At 37.8% G+C, this 18,256-nt stretch overlaps 3 protein-coding genes across 4 annotated transcripts; 2 read left to right on the top strand and 1 right to left on the bottom strand.

The window, feature by feature from the left end:
- Positions 1-950: 950 nt before the first annotated feature.
- LOC121513101 lies at positions 951-4,940 on the bottom strand. The gene is made up of 5 exons (XM_041792621.1): positions 4,651-4,940; positions 3,233-3,258; positions 1,967-2,323; positions 1,282-1,472; positions 951-1,197 (listed from the first exon to the last, which is right to left on the bottom strand). The coding sequence occupies exons 1-5, from the start codon at positions 4,898-4,900 to the stop codon at positions 1,044-1,046; spliced, it is 978 nt and encodes a 325-aa protein (XP_041648555.1). The 5' UTR covers positions 4,901-4,940; the 3' UTR covers positions 951-1,043.
- Positions 4,941-6,745: 1,805 nt separating this feature from the next.
- LOC121513102 (apoptosis-associated speck-like protein containing a CARD) lies at positions 6,746-11,600 on the top strand. Its single transcript, XM_041792622.1, has 4 exons — positions 6,746-7,012; positions 9,089-9,133; positions 9,219-9,263; positions 10,870-11,600. The coding sequence occupies exons 1-4, from the start codon at positions 6,760-6,762 to the stop codon at positions 11,127-11,129; spliced, it is 603 nt and encodes a 200-aa protein (XP_041648556.1). The 5' UTR covers positions 6,746-6,759; the 3' UTR covers positions 11,130-11,600.
- A 1,253-nt stretch (positions 11,601-12,853) lies between these two features.
- Positions 12,854-17,929, top strand: LOC121514032 (apoptosis-associated speck-like protein containing a CARD). Of its 2 annotated transcripts, XM_041794086.1 has the most exons (4): positions 12,854-13,196; positions 14,118-14,162; positions 14,248-14,292; positions 16,960-17,929. In XM_041794086.1, exons 1-4 carry the CDS (start codon positions 12,944-12,946, stop codon positions 17,217-17,219), a joined length of 603 nt encoding a protein of 200 aa, XP_041650020.1. In that variant the 5' UTR covers positions 12,854-12,943; the 3' UTR covers positions 17,220-17,929. The 2 variants fall into 2 exon arrangements, with proteins under 2 accessions (XP_041650020.1, XP_041650022.1); XM_041794088.1 differs by lacking the exon at positions 14,248-14,292.
- Positions 17,930-18,256: the final 327 nt, after the last annotated feature.

Below are 18,256 nucleotides of genomic sequence, written 5' to 3'. Positions count from 1 at the left end.
AATTAAATCCACAGTTTTAAAGGGATAGGCAGGATGTGTTTATTTACACAGCACATTTTGAACACAAGCCATACAAAACACTCCACAGAGATGGAGAAAAGCATGAGAAAATTTAAAAGCACACACATTTATCAAAAGAGGACTTATACATTTAAAATGTATATTTCACATTAAATTCATATAAATAAAGCTTTTAAAGCAAAATTGTTATAAAAGGGGTCAAATCCTCAGACAGGGTCCTTGATTGATCAAACATCAAAATAAGATTTTTAAAAAGTGAAAAAAAAATAAAAGTATTATAGAAACAAAAATAAAGAAAAATTCTTACTGTCTTTTAAATAAAAACGATAATAAAAAAACACAAGACAGTAAAAGTACCCACTCTTAAAAGACAAATTATAAAGATGCATCTTTGGTTTGTTTTTAGAAAATACCCAGACTCTGGACTTTTGAATCCCAGGGCACTTACAGCTTTCTTCCACTACCCAGACTGCATCACACACGAATGGCAGCTAACAACTGATCTGTTCACATTTTCTTAAACTGCAGAAATCTTGTTTTTCTTTGTACGACCAGCATATAAAAGACTTATGTTAATCTAATACATGTGTCTTAACATGCAGTGCAGAGGTTCTGTTTCATGATAAGGGAGATTTCGACTTTGAACAGACTTTGCAGACTCTCTTATCTTGTTTTGTGGTACACTGTAGTGTACACCTGAGGCAGAGTGATAGTGTCAACTCCCTACAACAGAGCTCATGGAGTATCTCCTGTCCAATCAGATTACTTGTGCAGAATTAAGTCCACACAGAAGAGTTCATAATTCTGTAACTTTTACTGTACAGTCTACCATTACTCATGCATTATTTCCATTTCAAAATTTTAACTTTTGATTGAAATTCTTTTTTCAAGAGTTGATTTTTCTTTGTTTAGACATGTAAATATTTCCTGCTCCATGATCCCTGCTGTCTTTGCCTGCCTCTTCTTGATTGCTGCCCTTGAACCTTCAGGTTCCCGTACTTGTTGGCATGTCCTCTGTAGTTTTAATATTTATTCTTGTAAGAAGAGATCGCGGTTCTTCGGGTTTGCACAGCCTTAGCCCACTCTTTCTCTCGCTTTAGGATATATCTGACAAGGATGTCCATCTTGGATCCTTTGATGCAGGTGGACTTTTTAATCCAAATGTTGTTGACAAACCTGTGAACAAAAAAGCAAAGTTTGAGCTTAAATACCCTCCAGTCTTCTTACACCAAGATCCACACCCAGCTCATGCTTTCGTACCTGATTTTATCTGGGTCCGGTGACTCATACAGAACTTTTAGTGTCTCCCATCGATAAGGACCAAATCCAACAAGAGCAGCTCCTTCCTGGCCTGGGAGGAGGGATCTCACTTTGGCTTTGTCATACTCAGAGTTGAATCTGATTTCTTCCCTCACCTCTGGGTACGCCATTGCATATCTGGCCAAGGAATCCTTCAAATAGAGCAGAAGCGTCACTGAAATTATTTCTGTTTTTTTTTCTTAAAGGGGCAGTTTGAGAAGTTTACAATTTATAACACAAAAAATGACTTCTCCACCATACAATAAAGGGAGAGCTAATAAAAATAAAACAAATTTCATTGAGCAATGTAGCGAAAATAAAGGGTGTCCTAAGGGGAGATTTAATTGTTCTTTGTATTATGTCATCAACCAAAATTTTTAAAAACAGTTTATAAATGGCTAAGCTCATACAGAAAAAAATGTGTATTTGTATGAGAGAGAGACATTATGTAAAGTAGTTGGTTGCACTCCTTATTTTCCTGAAAAATGTTGCACCAATTTGTATCCTGACTGAGTGGAAGGATGTCTGAGAGTGGATGAAATATTCTTGTTTTAAATATAAAACCTTGTACTCTAAGTAGATTTCTTAAATAAAGCCTTTTAGGGGCTTCTGTGTACAAATGACTTCTCATTTTTCTTTTGCATACCTTGTTGGCCCTCAGCCGATCCTGTTGTGGAGGAAAGTTGTTCTCCTTTTGGTCGCTAGCAACCAGGTACCCCAGATAGCTTGGCTTATTCTCCCGCAGCCATTCAAAGGTTCGATTTTTGTACTTGCCAAACTGGATTGTGCATTTGCCCAGAGGAAGCCTGTCGTTACAGGCGTCTCCATCCTCAGAGAGAATGCAATCCTCCTCTTCAGCATTGACATCTTCTGGCTTCTGCTGAGGACCTTCACATTGAGCAACTTGTGAGGAACGACAGCCCAGTGCAGGTTTCAGAACCTCACGTGTCGACTTTGGCATCGACTCCCCTGTCAATGTTTTACGAAGGATGGAGTCGTCTTTCTACAAATGAAGACAAAGCAAAACACAACAATAAGAGTATAAATTATAAACCTCAGGACTGAAAACATTTTGTCTGGGACACTTTGTAAAATGTGTTTAAACAGAATACAGCAATTTGTAAATTCTTCTCAACCTATGCTCAATTAAACACATCACAAAGAAAAGATAATCAACGTTCAAACTGATGAACTATATTGTTACTTTGGCAATAAATGTCAGTAAATTCTGAATTTGATGCCTGCAACATGCTCCCCAAAAAATGGGACAGGGGCAAGAAAAGGCAGAGAGTCGTCTAATGTTCAAAAATCACCTGGAACATTCAGCAGGTAAGCAGGTTAATTGGTAACAAGTGATACAACCATTATTAGGTGTAGAAGGAGCACTCCTGAAAGGAGTTGTGATATCAGATTCTCCCTTTTGTGGAAGATTGTTGGTCAAATACTCCAAAAGTTAAACATATAAGTACAGAAAAACTGCAATCAAATCATCATACATCAATATTTTTTCTACTTTTCTACTAAATCCTTTAAAACCCTGGAGAGAATTAAACTTTCAGTACTTCAACAATTAGTGTCTTCAGTCCCTAGGTGCTTATAGAGTTATCAGAAAAAAATGATGCAACACCGTAGTAAACCTGCTCTGTCCCATTTTTTTGGAACATGTTGCAGGCATCAAATTCTGTATTTTTATGGAATTAAAAAACAATATTTTCTTAGTCTGAACATTAAGTATGTTCCTTTGTGCTGTATTCAATTGAATGTATACTGAAAATGATTTGCAAATCATTATACTTTATTTTTTATTCATATTTCACAACAATATCCCAACCTTTTCAGAATTGGACTCTGGATTGAACCAATGTAATTTTTTGAGCGAAACTTTGAATTTGATATCATGAGTTCAACTTACATCCACACAGGCTTTGATCTTCAGTTCTGTGGAGAAAGAAACAGGAATGGTCAAAGGCTTATATAGATCTCATCTTATTTTTTAATGAAAAATAAAACAAAAACAGCAGCACTGGCCTTCAAACTTTAAATTAACCAATTAAGTTTGAAAACATATCAATGCATGCGCTTAAAGTAATATTTCTTATCATAAAATGTGAAGTCAAATAATGCTACCTAGTTGTAGTCTAAATGTTTATTCTGTGACAGGAGGTTAAAAAAATGAGTGTAGACATCAGATCCTTTCTTAAAGTTGAACAAAGAAGATGATACAGTTTCTAAACAGGTTTTCATATGTAATATAATATCAGTTCATTTGGCTTAAGTTGCATGGAAAACATTGCCAAAGCAATGTACACATTTATAATAATGATAGCAGAGAAAAAGTTTTATCATTGATATGATGATTGAGGTTCCTCTTTGGCCACAGTAGATACATAATGTGCCTCAGCATCTGCACACTGTTGCACTTCACCCAGCAGATATGGAGGTTTGGTCATTTTTTATGCTGATGAAAAGTGGATAGAACTTGGCTCTGATTGCCATTGTACAAAGGACAGGTGGTTAGAGAGTGCAGAGTGTTTCCACCTGTTGGCTGCAGTGGGTGCACAGTCTTTCCTCTTTGTCTGTGGCATCCTCTCTCGAGAGTGAAGTAGTGCTCACTGAGTCTGTGCATGGCCAAACATTTTCTTCAGCTGTGCGTCAGTCACAGTGAAGTACTCTGCTACTGCATATGCCCCGTTAAGGGGCAAATGTATTCCAGCATTCAAATTTATAATACTGTCTTAAGAAGTCAGTGAACTCTATAAAAAGCTCTAACAATTATAGCAATTTGATAATTACAGCAGTGATGGAAATTCTAACTTGTATTTGCAATCAAAGTAATCTGTGCAATAAATCATATTTATATGTATAATCTGTACACATGATTGTATATAATTGTGTATATATATATATGTGTGTATATAGGTGTCCGTACAAATATCTCCACTATCCAATCTGTAATATATCCAACATGTACATAACAGCTGTAAATATTGTTTTTTTTTTGTTTGTTTGTTTGTTTTATTTTGTTTTGTTTTTTTGGAAGACTTCATATTTCCTGTTTTGTAGTATTTGTACTAATTGAAAGCTCTTTTTTTCCTCTCTTGCTGCTTTTATACACTCTTGCTGCTGTAAAGTTGGAATTTCCCCACGTTAGTTTTTTTTTTAATTACATTATATTTGTTAATATTTTCATGTCAACACAAAAGCTACACAAATGGGCATTCGTGAGGACTCGACATGTTATTACATCAACAGACGTATTCGGTTGAAAGACATCAGATAACATGGTAACGCATTAAACCGAAACATCATATATCGTATTCGTTATCTCACCCAGCGTTTCAGCCTCCTGGTTGAAGTTCATCTGCCTAAGTATGCTCACAGCCACCAGACCGGCTACGGGCTCTGTGAAATGGGAGACCACTGTGTCTGCTATCTCCAACGGGTTTTTCCCCTTCACAGCTCTGGAGCTGACACGCGGTTCCTCTCTGCGGTCTCTAAGCAGGAAAACAAACTTCTTGAAATCATCATCACTCAGATTTTCCAAATCCTCCGCTATAGCTCTTTTGATGGTCGTGGACATTTTTTAAACGGTCCAAGCAAGCTCGTAGTGAGTAGGACGGCTGACGTATATCGACTCTGCACCAGCACAGTTGTATACGGCGCCAGTGAAAAACACGCCAATCACTGACCAATCGGTGCGAGCCTTTCCGTGACGTCACACGAGTACCCGCCAAACTAATATCAAAATAAAAGTCAACAGGATTACAATATGCAAAAAGAAACAGAGAAATAAAAAGGTTATTAATTCATGAAAGAAAAATCAGAGGGAAAAGGGAATCATAAAATAAGAACATTTATAAAAATGGAAATAAAACAAAAAAGTTTCAAAGTAAAAACACTAGGAGTAATAAATTAATAAAATAATGACTCGGTATGTTGAATATGCAAAAAAAAAAAAAAAAAAAAAAAAATCTAGAGTGATTAGATAAAAGTAACATAATGGCACATTTCTCAAATTAAAAAATAACTTTAATGGTAAATATTCTAAATGTATTTTTCTTTTCATAAGGTAAAAAACTGTGTTTGTTTGTGAAAGATTTACATTTAAATTATATTTTGCTTTACATGCTACAAATGTCAAAAGTACCTTGATGCAGACAAGATGGCCAACATACATCCAATCCATACCGGAAGTCCCAACAGGAAGTCCGTACGTCTAAGGTAAGGCTTAGGCATTAAAGCCTGAGGGGTTAGGTTCAGGGTAAGGCAGTGGGGAAGGTGATATATTTGAGATCCAGCACCAAGGGTTAGGCTTAGGCGTGAAAAAGACTGACAAACACTGGCAGCTAAGTCCAACACGAACAACAAACTTCCGCTTGGGACTTCCGGCATGGATTGGATGTATAGCGACACCTATGTCTGCCATCTTGACTGCAGTTGGGTCCCTCTCACAAATGTCATTATTCTTATACTTTTGTTTTCTGTTATCTGTGTACTGATTGCTTTTGCTAAGCTAACCTGTCAATAAAATGGCCGAGGTCATCCGGGGACATCCTGATCAGAGGACTGATGTTCGTATTTCCAGAAACAAAGAATGCGGTGTTACCATAAATATGTATTTATTCATATGTATTCCCATTTACACTTGCACAAAAGTCCTTTGCATATCCTAATTTTTCTGGGTGAGCTTAATGTCCTGGACAGTCCCTATTAACAAATGCAAACCTGATCTTTTTTCTAGAAAATTGTTAAGAAATGTTTCTGGTTTCCTTGCTCACAGTTGTCCCACAACAGGAATTGTCCCATAGTAGGCAAAGTAAGGGGGATGGGGAATATCAGGGAGCTAGAGGTGAAAATTTAAAGCTTAAGTGTAAATAAATTGTCCCACGTACTCCCCCATCCCTCATTTACCTGATAAATAAATTGCTTAAAGAACTAATAGACAAGTGTGCACAAACAATTTAGGAATGCGTCATAGTAGGTTCTGTGTGAAAATGGATGGTGTTACAGGGAAGTGCTTGGAAAATGAAGAAAAAAAATCTATAAAATGAAATTAATTATCAGATTTATGTAAAAAAAAAAAAAAAAAAAAAGAAAGAAAGAAAGAAATGTAAGAACAATCATCAAGTCATATAAACGATGAGCCATAAAGCCAACCAAAATCCATGCCAACACAGTCTTGGCATGGATTTTTTCAAAAGGAACACAAATTTAATTCGATTTCACTTTTAAACACCCTGCTACTGCCTACGTTTTCTAAAAGACGAATTCTCGACAGCACTCGAAGTCAGCATTTCCTCCTTCCTATGGGCAGTGGTTAAAGAGGAGAAGAAAAAGATGAACTCTGCATCTTCCTGGTGGCTTCATCTGTGAACTTATCCGGAAATCGGTGGGGTGTACGTAGAAACGTGGAGGGTCTGGGGGATCTTCTGGTGAGAAATGGCTCCCAAAACCATTAAATCTGCTATAGCAGACGCGCTGGAGGATCTGTCAGAGGAAAACTTCAAAAAGTTCTGCACCAGGCTGCTGGACCGCAAGGAAGAGCCGAGAGTCCGGCGCAGGCAAGTGGAGGGAAAAACCTACCTAGAGATCACTGACCTCCTGGTTTCTACCTTTACCGAGGTTAAAGCTCTACAGGTGACTGTGGATCTGTTGATGGAGGCAAGGTGCGGGAACGATGCCGAGGAACTCTGTAAGTATGTTAGTGAGCTAGAACGTAATTTGGCGGGGGGGGGCGGGGGGGACATGTCCCCTGCATTTTTTAAAAAGGCAGTTTTGGTCCCCTGCAGTTTTTACCATCCAAAAACAATTTACGCTATATTAAATGGAGACAGGTTGAGCACTAGGACCAAGCGGAAAACGGCTGCTCAAGCTGAAGCCCGTTTCCCTTTAGACCGCCCGCTGGCCCACAAGCTCATCGATTGGCTCTGCCGTTTCTTACTAACGTGTGATTGGCCGTCCCCGCTGTCACTCCATCTGGTTGTAAACAGCGCCTGGACTATGGTCCATGAGCACACCGGTGTGTAGCTAGTTGGCCATGAGTCAACGTTCATCTGATACTGTAAGTTGTTAACATGTTGGGCATTTGTTCTGCCTGGGTCACGTCAGCTAGACGGATTTTAATATCAGAGGTTTCGTATACATTAACATTGAATGTGTGTCTGGGTGTGTGCGTGCGTGCGTGCGTATGTGTGTTTGGTAATTAGGCGCAGCCAGGTGGCAAGATGTCGAAACAAAGAAAACTGGATATAAGAGATTTCTTTAGAAGTCAAAATGTAAGTTACTCAGAGGAACACATTACACCACAAACTCCTTCCCCTCAACCACCAGAAACTCAGACTCTCTCCCCTCCTATTATTATTATTATTATTATTAGTAGTAGTAATAATAGTAGTAATAGTATTACTTGTATGCTTTTTTTAATATTCTATGATTTAACTTTATAATAAACTTATGTATTGCAATTTATATATTCATATTATGTAATTGTTTTATTCTTGTAAAGTGTCTTTGAGTTTTATTGAAAGAGCTGACAAATAAAATATTGTTATTATTATTATTATTATTATTATTACTGTAGAGCCTCAACAACACAGAGATTTTAAAAAAGGCATATATTTAAAGCCAAAGAGATACACTTTTTGATTTTTTTTTTCATGTATTATTTGTGTTTTGAAAGGCAGCAACTGTTTAAAACACTAACAATGAAAGTTTATGGAAAAAAATAAAATAAAACCTTGGATTATAAATGTGATTTTATACATCCATATTGTTTATGAATAAATTAGACATAATAATTGAGAAACTGAGTTTTTTCTTCAGACTATACCATCAAAATCAATGATTGTTGCATCCCAAATTGTCCCACTGTTCATATGTCATCCATCAATATATTCTTGTCAGGTGACAGATAATAGAAATCCAGAAGAAGATACAGGAGGAGGTAGAGCAAGAGAGGCTGGAGGAGATGGAGGAGGTAGAGGAGGAGATACAGGAGGAGGTAGAGCAAGAGAGGCTGGAGGAGATGGAGGAGGTAGAGGAGGAGGTAGAGCAAGAGAGGCTGGAGGAGATGGAGGAGGTAGAGGAGGAGATACAGGAGGAGGTAGAGCAAGAGAGGCTGGAGGAGATGGAGGAGGTAGAGGAGGAGATACAGGAGGAGGTAGAGGAGGAGAGACTGGAGGAGGTAGAGGAGGAGAGACTATTATGACAATTTTATTATGACAGTTGGAAAAAGAAACTGTCAAAAGCTTTATATTTTTAATTGACGTATATTGTCTGATAAATATTACATCCATAAGTGTAAATGGACTCAAAAGTTACCAAAGATACAAGAATTTAGAATGGAAATAGAATATTGTATGACCTCACTACATGGAATTAAACACACAAAAAAGCATTGAAAACTCTGGACTTTAGTGAAACCCTGAATATGTTTATTTAATTTCTACACAACGAGTACACACAGAAGGCTGCATTTTGTCCATGTGTATATCAAACTTATAGTCTAAATAAACCATTAGAAGATTAGCCAATTTGGAAATGACTACAACATGTATAGCTTATTTTGCATATGATTCAGTGAATTTATAAATACTGACAAATGAACAAACATTCATCAATTCATGTTCAAAGTATTTTAAATACTACAAACAACTAAAAATTGTTAAATTGATCTCGATTGTCCTGCAGAGTCCACCAGAAGAGGACAAACAAACCTTGTAACTAGTTTTATTCAGAAACTAGTACTGTGTCTGTCTTTTTTTTGCAGTGAAAGAAACAGCTGCACTGCGCTCAGAGCTTGGTTCCAGTGATGGTGAGTTATTTTCTTGTTTCCTTGTTTAATTTGAAACACTGATCTTTACATTGATTTTAAAGCAATACTTCTCAATCTTGTTCAGCTGCAAGACCATCAGCTGGAGCATCTGGTGGAGATACCATGGCAGGTAAAGAGACACATGCACTATAAAAAGTCTTATCTGCTGATGACTTCATGTGCATCCAAGTCACAAGTATAGAAAAATTCATATCCTACAGCATAATCTCAGGGTGGCTCTCCACCAGCTGAAGCTCAGAAGAAGTTGTATGATGCAGCAGGACAACAACCTCAAACATGGAAGTAATTAATAACATGGCTTCTAAAAAAGAAAATCCACCTTTTGGAGTGGCCCAGTCAGAGCCCAGACCTGACTCCAATAGAGATGGTGTAGAATGACCTCAAAAGCCGTTCACACCAGACAGCCTAATAATCTGGGTGAGCTGAAGCACTTCTGTAAGGAAGAATGCTTCAACATTCCTCCTGAATGTTGTGCAGGTCCGTTCAGTAGCTACTGGAAACGTTTGGTTGAGGTTGTTGCTGCCAAATGAGGTCAAACCAGAGACACTGGGCAAAAATGGCACCCATGGGAGAGTTCGGAGGCCAAAACCACTGCTGACCTAAAAGAGTACAAAGGCTCATCTCACATTTTCCAAGAAACATCTTGATGATCCCCAAGACTTTTGGAGAAATTTTCTGTGGACTGACGAGACAAAAGTTGAACTTTTTGGAAGGTGTTGCTGGGGCCGCTTTGCTGCTTCAGGACCTGGACCACTTGCTGTGATTGATGGAACAATGAATTCTGCTGTCTATCAGAAAATCCTGAAAGCGATCATCCGGTCATCAGTATGTGCCCTCAAGCTCAAGCGCTCTTGGGTTATGCAGCAGGACAATGACCTGAAATACACCTGCAAGTCCACCTCTCAATGCCTCAAGAAAAACTAAATGAAGGTTTTGGAGTGGCCCAGTCAGGGTCCAGACTTAAATCGAACTGAGATGCTGTGTTGTGACCTTAAACGGCAGTTCATGCTGGAATACCCTCCAATATGGCTGAGTTAAAGCAATTCTATGAAGAAGAGTGGGTCAAAATTCCTCCACAGTGATGAGAAACACTCATCGTCTGTTACTGCAAACGCTTGATTACAATTATTGCTGCCAAGTGGCACAACAAGTCATTAGGTTCAGGGGGCAATTACTTTTTCACACAGGGCCAGAAAGGTTTGGATTTTTCCCCCCTTAAAAAATTAGATAATCATTCAAACACTGCTTTTTCTATTTACTTGGGTTGTCTTTGTGAAATATAAAAATTGGTTTGATGATCTGAAACATTTAAGTGTGATGAATATGCTAAAAACTCAGGAATCAGAAAGGAGGAAAATACTTTTTCACACCACTGTATTGTTTTTGTTTGTGTGGTATTATGTTAAGCACATTGTGTTTGTCTATACTTGTGACTTAGATGCATATCAGATCACATTTGATGACAAATTAATGTAGAAAACTACAGATGATGTCCATGAATGTAGAAAACTAGATCATTTCAAAGGTTTCCCATACTTTTTCTTGCCACTATAGTACAGTGTTGGGAACAGACTGAACACTAGCTTTATTTACACTGAGTTCATGTATGGTACTTAGATTTTTAAATAAATAGTTATTGTCTAATAAAGTATCAAGTTGAATTTTCATGACCTCAAATCAGAAACGTTTTTGATCATTTTTCTCCTTTCTCTCAGACAAGCACTTTGTGGATAAACACAGAATGGCTCTAATCCAAAGAGTGAGCAACATTGCACCCATTCTGGATGGGCTCCTTTTCAAAGGTGTCATCCAACAGGAGAGTTATGATAACATCCGAGTTCTGCCCACCACTCAGATGAAGATGAGGGAGCTCTTCTGTGGTTGCTTGAAAGCTGGCCCTAACTGCAAAGATGTCTTCTTGAAACTTCTTGAGGAAAATGAGAAGTATCTCATTGAGGAACTCAAGAACAAATAACTCTTTTGGATAAATTTTTAGGATATACAGCCCACCTAAATAAATAGGAAATACTGATTTTAGCACCATTTTCCTGTGGAGAAATGAAGAGTATATTCACTTCTGCACACACCACTGCACCACTGATAACATGAATGTTTCAGCAGAACTGTGCCTCTTTCAATGAGGGTCTTTTAATTACATCGCTTTAAAAAGATTGAATCCTGTTGCAGTCAGAATATGCAAATATTTATCATGTAAATGTGGATTAATTATCCCCTCCTATCTTTTTTATCAATTTGCATGAAATGTAATGCTTCCATATTTTAACCATTTTTAAATGTAAATTAAAAGTGAATTATTAGAATTTGTCTAAAAATGCTTTGAGATCCTAATTTCTTGGATATTTTTTTTTTACCAAGTAGAATCTATTTACATTTGGAGGGTATTTTAAAATGTCCTATGTACAATGAACTTCCTGTTAAACATAAATAAAATGTTCTGATTCCTGGGTGTGACTCTGAATTTTGGGTGGATAATTTTTTGAGAGTATCTTAATTTACAGTGTGAATCAGAGTTCATGATGGTTTTTGTTTTCACCTCCAACTTTTGTCAAATGTTATCTTCAGCTTATTAATGATCTGTCCATGTTGATTCTGTTTTATGCACTCTGAACACCTTCTTTGCATTCTCAATACTCCAGAAAAATACAAAAGTAAAATAGAAATGAAAGTAAAGACAAAAAAAATCTTATTGTCTTTAAAATAAAAACAAAAATAAGACAGTGGTTAAAAACAATGATTAACACACAAGACCGTAAATGTATTCACTATCAAAAGACAAATTAAAAAGACGTGTCTTGAGGTTGTTTTTTTTTAAATACCCGGACTCTGGACTTTTGAATCCCAGGGCACTCACAGCTTTCTTCCACTACCCTGACTACATCACACACAAATGGCAGCTGACAACTGATCTCTCTGTTCACATTTTCTTAAACTGCAGAAATCTTGTTTTTCTTTGTATGACCAGCATATAAAAGACTCATGTTAATCTAATACATAACTTAAATGATAAATATTTTAGATGTTTTTTTCTTTTCATAGGGTAAAAATTCGTGTTCATGCAACAAATGTCATTATTCTTATACATTTGTTTTCTGTTATCTGTGTACTGATTGCTTATGCTAAGCTCACCTGTCAATAAAATGGCCGAGGGCGGGGTATTCTGGCAAGGAATGGAGGGGGGTATCAGGGAGCTGGAGGTGAAAATTTAAGGCTTCAGTGTAAATACATTGATCCACCTAGTACTCCCCCATCCCGCACTTACCCGATAAACAAACTGCAAAAAAAAAAAAAAAAAAAAAAAAAACAAGTATGCACAAGCAATTTAGGAATGTGTCATAGTAGGTTCTCTGTGAAAATGGATGGTGTTACATTTAAGTGCTTGGAAAATGGAGGAAAAATCTATAGCTAAAATGAAATTAATTCTCAGATTTATGTAAAAAAAGAAAGAAAGAAATGTAGGAACAATCATCAAGTCATAAAAACGATGACCCATAACACAGTCTTTCATTTTGGCATGGATGTTTTTTTAAAAGGAACACAAATTGAATTCCATTTCACTTTTAAACACACAGCTACTGCTGCGTTTTCTAATAGACGAATTCACGCGAAGGCAGCATTTCCGCCCTACTACTGCTTACTGCGTGCTGGGTGTGAGAGTGGAGAAAAAAGGTGAGCCCTGTGTCATCCTGGTGTCTTTATCAGGGAACTTATCCGGAAATCGGTGGGGTGTACGTAGAAACGCGGAGGGTCTGGGGGATCTTCTGGTGAGAAATGGCTCCCAAAACCATTAAATCTGCTATAGCAGACGCGCTGGAGAATCTGTCAAAGGAAAACTTCAAAAAGTTCTGCACCAGGCTGCTGGACCGCAGGGTAGAGCCGAGAGTCCGGCGCAGGCAAGTGGAGGGAAAAACCTACCTAGAGATCACTGACCTCCTTGTTTCTACTTTTACCGAGGTTAAAGCTCTACAGGTGACTGTGGATCTGTTGAAGGAGGCAAGGTGCGGGGACGATGCCGAGGAACTCTGTAAGTATGTTAGTGAGTAAAGGTTTAAACCAGACTTTTTGATGCAAACATGTGAGGGCATGATTTCGGCTTCAGGATATGAAGCAGTAGGCCATATAGGCTTGTAAAACAAATCTTAATCCAAATTACTTTTTATTAGGCGTTTCTCCCAACCCCAGGTTTAAGAGATGTTGGGAGCACATTTTAACATCTAATAAAATACCCCGCTATCCTAAATCCCATGTTGACATAAACCTTTATGGTAGCATGATGTTGGAAATGTAAATCACCTACTTTGTGAAAAATATTAGGCTATACAGTATTCATTTTTTTAGTGGACATTCTCAGGATTGATTCTGGGTGTAGTTTGGGTAGAACTATAGGTACCAAAATTGCTCCTCTGGTGCTCTTTCATGCTTTCTTTAAGGATGTAAATAGATCTGTATTTTTTAAACTATTCAATCATTACCCATGTTATCTTTGCTGCTGTCTGAGCTACATCCAGCAGTTCATTTGTAGATTTGTGTCTCCGTGCCCAGACATGCAAACATCATACATGTTCAATCAACTTTGAAAATCTTTATTCAGAAAGTTCACCGAAGAAATGAAGAAATTTGGAAAAATCAGCAAAGAGTACAGACAGAAGGCTGCATTGTGTCCATATGTATATCAAACTTGAAGCCTAAATAAGTCATTAAAAGATTAATTGGGAATCACTTCAACATGTATAGCTTATTTAGCATATGATTCAGTGAATTTATAAATATTGACAAATGAACAAACATTCATCAATTCATGTTCAAAGTATTTTAAATACTACAAACAACTAAAAATAGTTAAATTGATCTCGATTGTCCTGCAGAGTCCACCAGAAGAGGACAAACAAACCTTGTAACTAGTTTTATTCAGAAACTAATACTGTGTCTGTCCTTTTTTTTGCAGTGAAAGAAACAGCTGCACTGCGCTCAGAGCTTGGTTCCAGTGATGGTGAGTTATTTTCTTGTTTCCTTGTTTAATTTGAAACACTGATCTTTACAATAATTTTCAAGCAATACTTCTCAATCTTGTTCAGCTGCAAGACCATCAGCTGGAGCATCTGGTGGAGATACCATGGCCGGTAAAGAGGCACTTGCACTATAAAAAGTCTTATCTGCTGATGACTTCATGTGCATCCAAGTCACAAGTATAGAAAAATACAATGTGCTCAACCTAATACCACACAAACAATTACAATACTTAAAGTCCTTTTTGAACATATCCATTAAACACTCACAGTGCTACTGGAAAAAATAAGTGAACACTTAGGCTAATGCTCCAATAAGAGCTAATTGGAGTCAGGAGTTAGCACATCTGAAGTCCAATCAATTAAATGAGATATGAGCCAGGTGTAGAGCTATTGTGACTCATAAAAACACTCAAACTTTTTGAGGTAACTCTTCACAAGAAGCATCTGCTGATGTGAACCATGCCTCGCAAGAAAGAGGTCTCAGAAGACCTTCGATCAAGAATTGTTAAATTGGGTAAGACTGGAAGGAGTTGCAAAGTCCCCCATAAGACTTTATGTATTCACCAGCCCACAGTTAGACAAACTGTCCACAAATGCAGATGATACAGTACTACTCTACCAAGAAGAGCACAATGCAGAATGCTGAAAGGTTAAAAAAAAAGATCCCTAGAATAACAGCTGAAAGCTTAACAGAATCATTGGAACAAGTGTTTTCAGGAGTCTACCATATGCAAAAGATTGAACAGGCATGGTGTCCACGGAGAAAGCCGCTACTTTCCAAAAACATCACTGCAAACCTGAAGTTTGCCAGGAGCACCTTGACACTCCACAGCGCTAGTGGGAAAATGTTTATGGACTGATGAAACTTAGGTTGAAATTTTGGGGGAGAACACGCAGCAGTTCTTATGGCACAAAACGCAGACCAACATGAGAACATCATCCCCTCAATGAAGTACAGTGAAGCGAGCATCAGGATTTGGGGCTGCTTTACTGCCTCAGGGCCTGGACTGCTTGCTATCATCGAAGGGAAAATCAACTCACAAGTTTATAATGGTATCCTACTGCTGTGGTATTCAACAAGCTTTTTTGCCTTTCATCTTTGATTGGTGGCATGTTTTGCATTTTTGAGGTTCAAACTGGGATATTTTCCTTAGATAAATCTGATTGGTCAAACATGATCAGAAATTTGGGTTGGAGTTTTTCATTGGGAAGTTGATGGTGAGTCCCAAGGCTCAACCAGTTGAGAACCACTGTCCTACAGCATAATGTCAGGGTGGCTCTCCACCAGCTGAAGCTCAGAAGAAGTTGTATGATGCAGCAGGACAACAACCTCAAACATGGAAGTAATTAATAACATGGCTTCAAAAAAAAGAAAATCCACCTTTTGGAGTGGCCCAGTCAGAGCCCAGACCTGACTCCAATAGAGATGGTGTAGAATGACCTCAAAAGCCGTTCACACCAGACAGCCTAATAATCTGGGTGAGCTGAAGCACTTCTGTAAGGAAGAATGCTTCAACATTCCTCCTGAATGTTGTGCAGGTCCATTCAGTAGCTACTGGAAACGTTTGGTTGAGGTTGTTGCTGCCAAATGAGGTCAAACCAGAGACACTGGGCAAAAATGGCACCCATGGGAGAGTTCGGAGGCCAAAACTGCTGCTGACCTAAAAGAGTACAAAGGCTCATCTCACATTTTCCAAGAAACATCTTGATGATCCCCAAGACTTTTGGAGAAATTTTCTGTGGACTGACGAGACAAAAGTTGAACTTTTTGGAAGGTGTTGCTGGGGCTGCTTTGCTGCTTCAGGACCTGGACCACTTGCTGTGATTGATGGAACAATGAATTCTGCTGTCTATCAGAAAATCCTGAAGGCGATCATCCGGTCATCAGTATGTGCCCTCAAGCTCAAGCGCTCTTGGGTTATGCAGCAGGACAATGACCTGAAATACACCTGCAAGTCCACCTCTCAATGGCTCAAGAAAAACTAAATGAAGGTTTTGGAGTGGCCCAGTCAGGGTCCGGACTTAAATCGAACTGAGATGCTGTGGTGTGACCTTAAACGGCAGTTCATGCTGGAATACCCTCCAATATGGCTGAGTTAAAGCAATTCTATGAAGAAGAGTGGGTCAAAATTCCTCCACAGTGATGAGAAACACTCATCGTCTGTTACTGCAAACGCTTGATTACAGTTATTGCTGCCAAGTGGCACAACAAGTCATTAGGTTCAGGGGGCAATTACTTTTTCACACAGGGCCAGAAAGGTTTGGATTTTTTCCCCCCTTAAAAAATTAGATAATCATTCAAACACTGCTTTTTCTATTTACTTGGGTTGTCTTTGTGAAATATAAAAATTGGTTTGATGATCCGAAACATTTAAGTGTGATGAATATGCTAAAAACTCAGGAATCAGAAAGGAGGAAAATACTTTTTCACACCACTGTATTGTTTTTGTTTGTGTGGTATTATGTTAAGCACATTGTGTTTGTCTATACTTGTGACTTGGATGCAGATCAGATCACATTTGATGACAAATTAATGTAGAAAACTACAGATGATGTCCATGAATGTAGAAAACTAGATCATTTCAAAGGTTTCCCATACTTTTTCTTGCCACTATAGTACAGTGTTGGGAACAGACTGAACTCTAGCTTTATTTACACTGAGTTCATGTATGGTACTTAGATTTTTAAATAAATAGTTATTGTCTAATAAAGTATCAAGTTGGCTTTACATGACCTCAAATCAGAAACGTTTTTGATGATTTTTCTCCTTTCTCTCAGACAAGCACTTTGTGGATAAACACGGAAAGGCTCTAATCCAGAGAGTGAGCAACATTGCACCCATTCTGGATGGGCTCCTCTTCGAAGGTGTCATCCAACAGGAGAGTTATGATAACATCCGAGTTCTGCCCACCACTCAGATGAAGATGAGGGAGCTCTATGCTGGTTGCCTGAAAGCTGGCCCTAACTGCAAAGATGTCTTCTTGAAACTTCTTGAGGAAAATGAGAAGTATCTCATCGAGGAACTCAAGAACAAATAACTCTTTTGGATAATTTTTTTGGATATACAGCCCACCTAAATAAATAGGAAATACTGATTTTAGCCCCATGTTCCTGTGGAGAAATGAAGAGTATATTCACTTCTGCACACACCACTGCACCACTGATAACATGAATGTTTCAGCAGAACTGTGCCTCTTTCAATGAGGGTCTTTTAATTACATCGTTTTAAAAAGATTGAATCCTGTTGCAGTCAGAATATGCAAATATTTATCATGTAAATGTGGATTAATTATCACCTCCTGTCTTTTTTATCAATTTGCATGAAATGTTATGCTTCCATATTTTAACCATTTTTAAATGTAAGTTTAAAGTGAACTATTAGAATTTGTCTAAAAATGCTTTGAGATCCTAATTTCTTGGATATTTTTTTACCAAGTGGAATCAATTTACATCCTGTTAAACATGAATAAAATGTTCTGATTCCTGGGTGTGGCTCTGAATTTTGGGTTGATAATTTTTTGAGAGTATCTAAATTTAAAGTCTGAATCAGAGTTTGTGGCAGTTTTTGTTTTCACCTCCAACTTTTGTCAAATGTTATCTTCAGCTTATTAATGATCTGTCCATGTTGATTCTGTTTTATGCATGCTGGACACCTTCTTTGCATTCTCAATATTCATTCTAATCATTAAAATAATGGATGTATACATCACATTTCATGTACACCTTCACCTATGCTTAGGGCATGAAGCTGCAGGCCAATGACTCCCTTTGCCTTAAGGTAAAAGTGACTATGTGTAACAATGATGTGGAGTTGGATTTTGACATTAAAAAGTATTCCAGTACAAACAAGACCATAAATGTATTCACTATCAAAAGACAAATTAAAAAGACGTGTCTTGAGGTTGTTTTTTTTTAAATACCCGGACTCTGGACTTTTGAATCCCAGGGCACTCACAGCTTTCTTCCACTACCCTGACTACATCACACACAAATGGCAGCTGACAACTGATCTCTCTGTTCACATTTTCTTAAACTGCAGAAATCTTGTTTTTCTTTGTATGACCAGCATATAAAA

Source organism: Cheilinus undulatus, linkage group 8 (genome assembly GCF_018320785.1).
Source record: "Cheilinus undulatus linkage group 8, ASM1832078v1, whole genome shotgun sequence".
Classification (NCBI taxonomy): domain Eukaryota; kingdom Metazoa; phylum Chordata; class Actinopteri; order Labriformes; family Labridae; genus Cheilinus; species Cheilinus undulatus.
Note: the sequence above shows the minus strand (reverse complement) of the source record. Positions and strands in the feature narration are given on the sequence as shown.

What these genes read in the sequence shown, in the direction of transcription:
- LOC121513101 (XM_041792621.1), bottom strand. Translation starts at nt 4,900, where the DNA reads ATGTCCACGACCATCAAAAGAGCTATAGCGGAGGATTTGGAAAATCTG. An exon ending in CCAGGAGGCTGAAACGCTGG is followed by an intron (nt 3,259 to 4,650) that starts GTGAGATAACGA and finishes CTTTCTCCACAG; the next exon opens with AACTGAAGATCAAAGCCTGT. An exon ending in AGATCAAAGCCTGTGTGGAT is followed by an intron (nt 2,324 to 3,232) that starts GTAAGTTGAACT and finishes CTTCATTTGTAG; the next exon opens with AAAGACGACTCCATCCTTCG.
- LOC121513102 (XM_041792622.1), top strand. Translation starts at nt 6,760, where the DNA reads ATGGCTCCCAAAACCATTAAATCTGCTATAGCAGACGCGCTGGAGGAT. An exon ending in GAACGATGCCGAGGAACTCT is followed by an intron (nt 7,013 to 9,088) that starts GTAAGTATGTTA and finishes TTTTTTTTGCAG; the next exon opens with TGAAAGAAACAGCTGCACTG. An exon ending in TGGTGGAGATACCATGGCAG is followed by an intron (nt 9,264 to 10,869) that starts GTAAAGAGACAC and finishes CCTTTCTCTCAG; the next exon opens with ACAAGCACTTTGTGGATAAA.
- LOC121514032 (XM_041794086.1), top strand. Translation starts at nt 12,944, where the DNA reads ATGGCTCCCAAAACCATTAAATCTGCTATAGCAGACGCGCTGGAGAAT. An exon ending in AGAGCTTGGTTCCAGTGATG is followed by an intron (nt 14,163 to 14,247) that starts GTGAGTTATTTT and finishes AATCTTGTTCAG; the next exon opens with CTGCAAGACCATCAGCTGGA. An exon ending in TGGTGGAGATACCATGGCCG is followed by an intron (nt 14,293 to 16,959) that starts GTAAAGAGGCAC and finishes CCTTTCTCTCAG; the next exon opens with ACAAGCACTTTGTGGATAAA.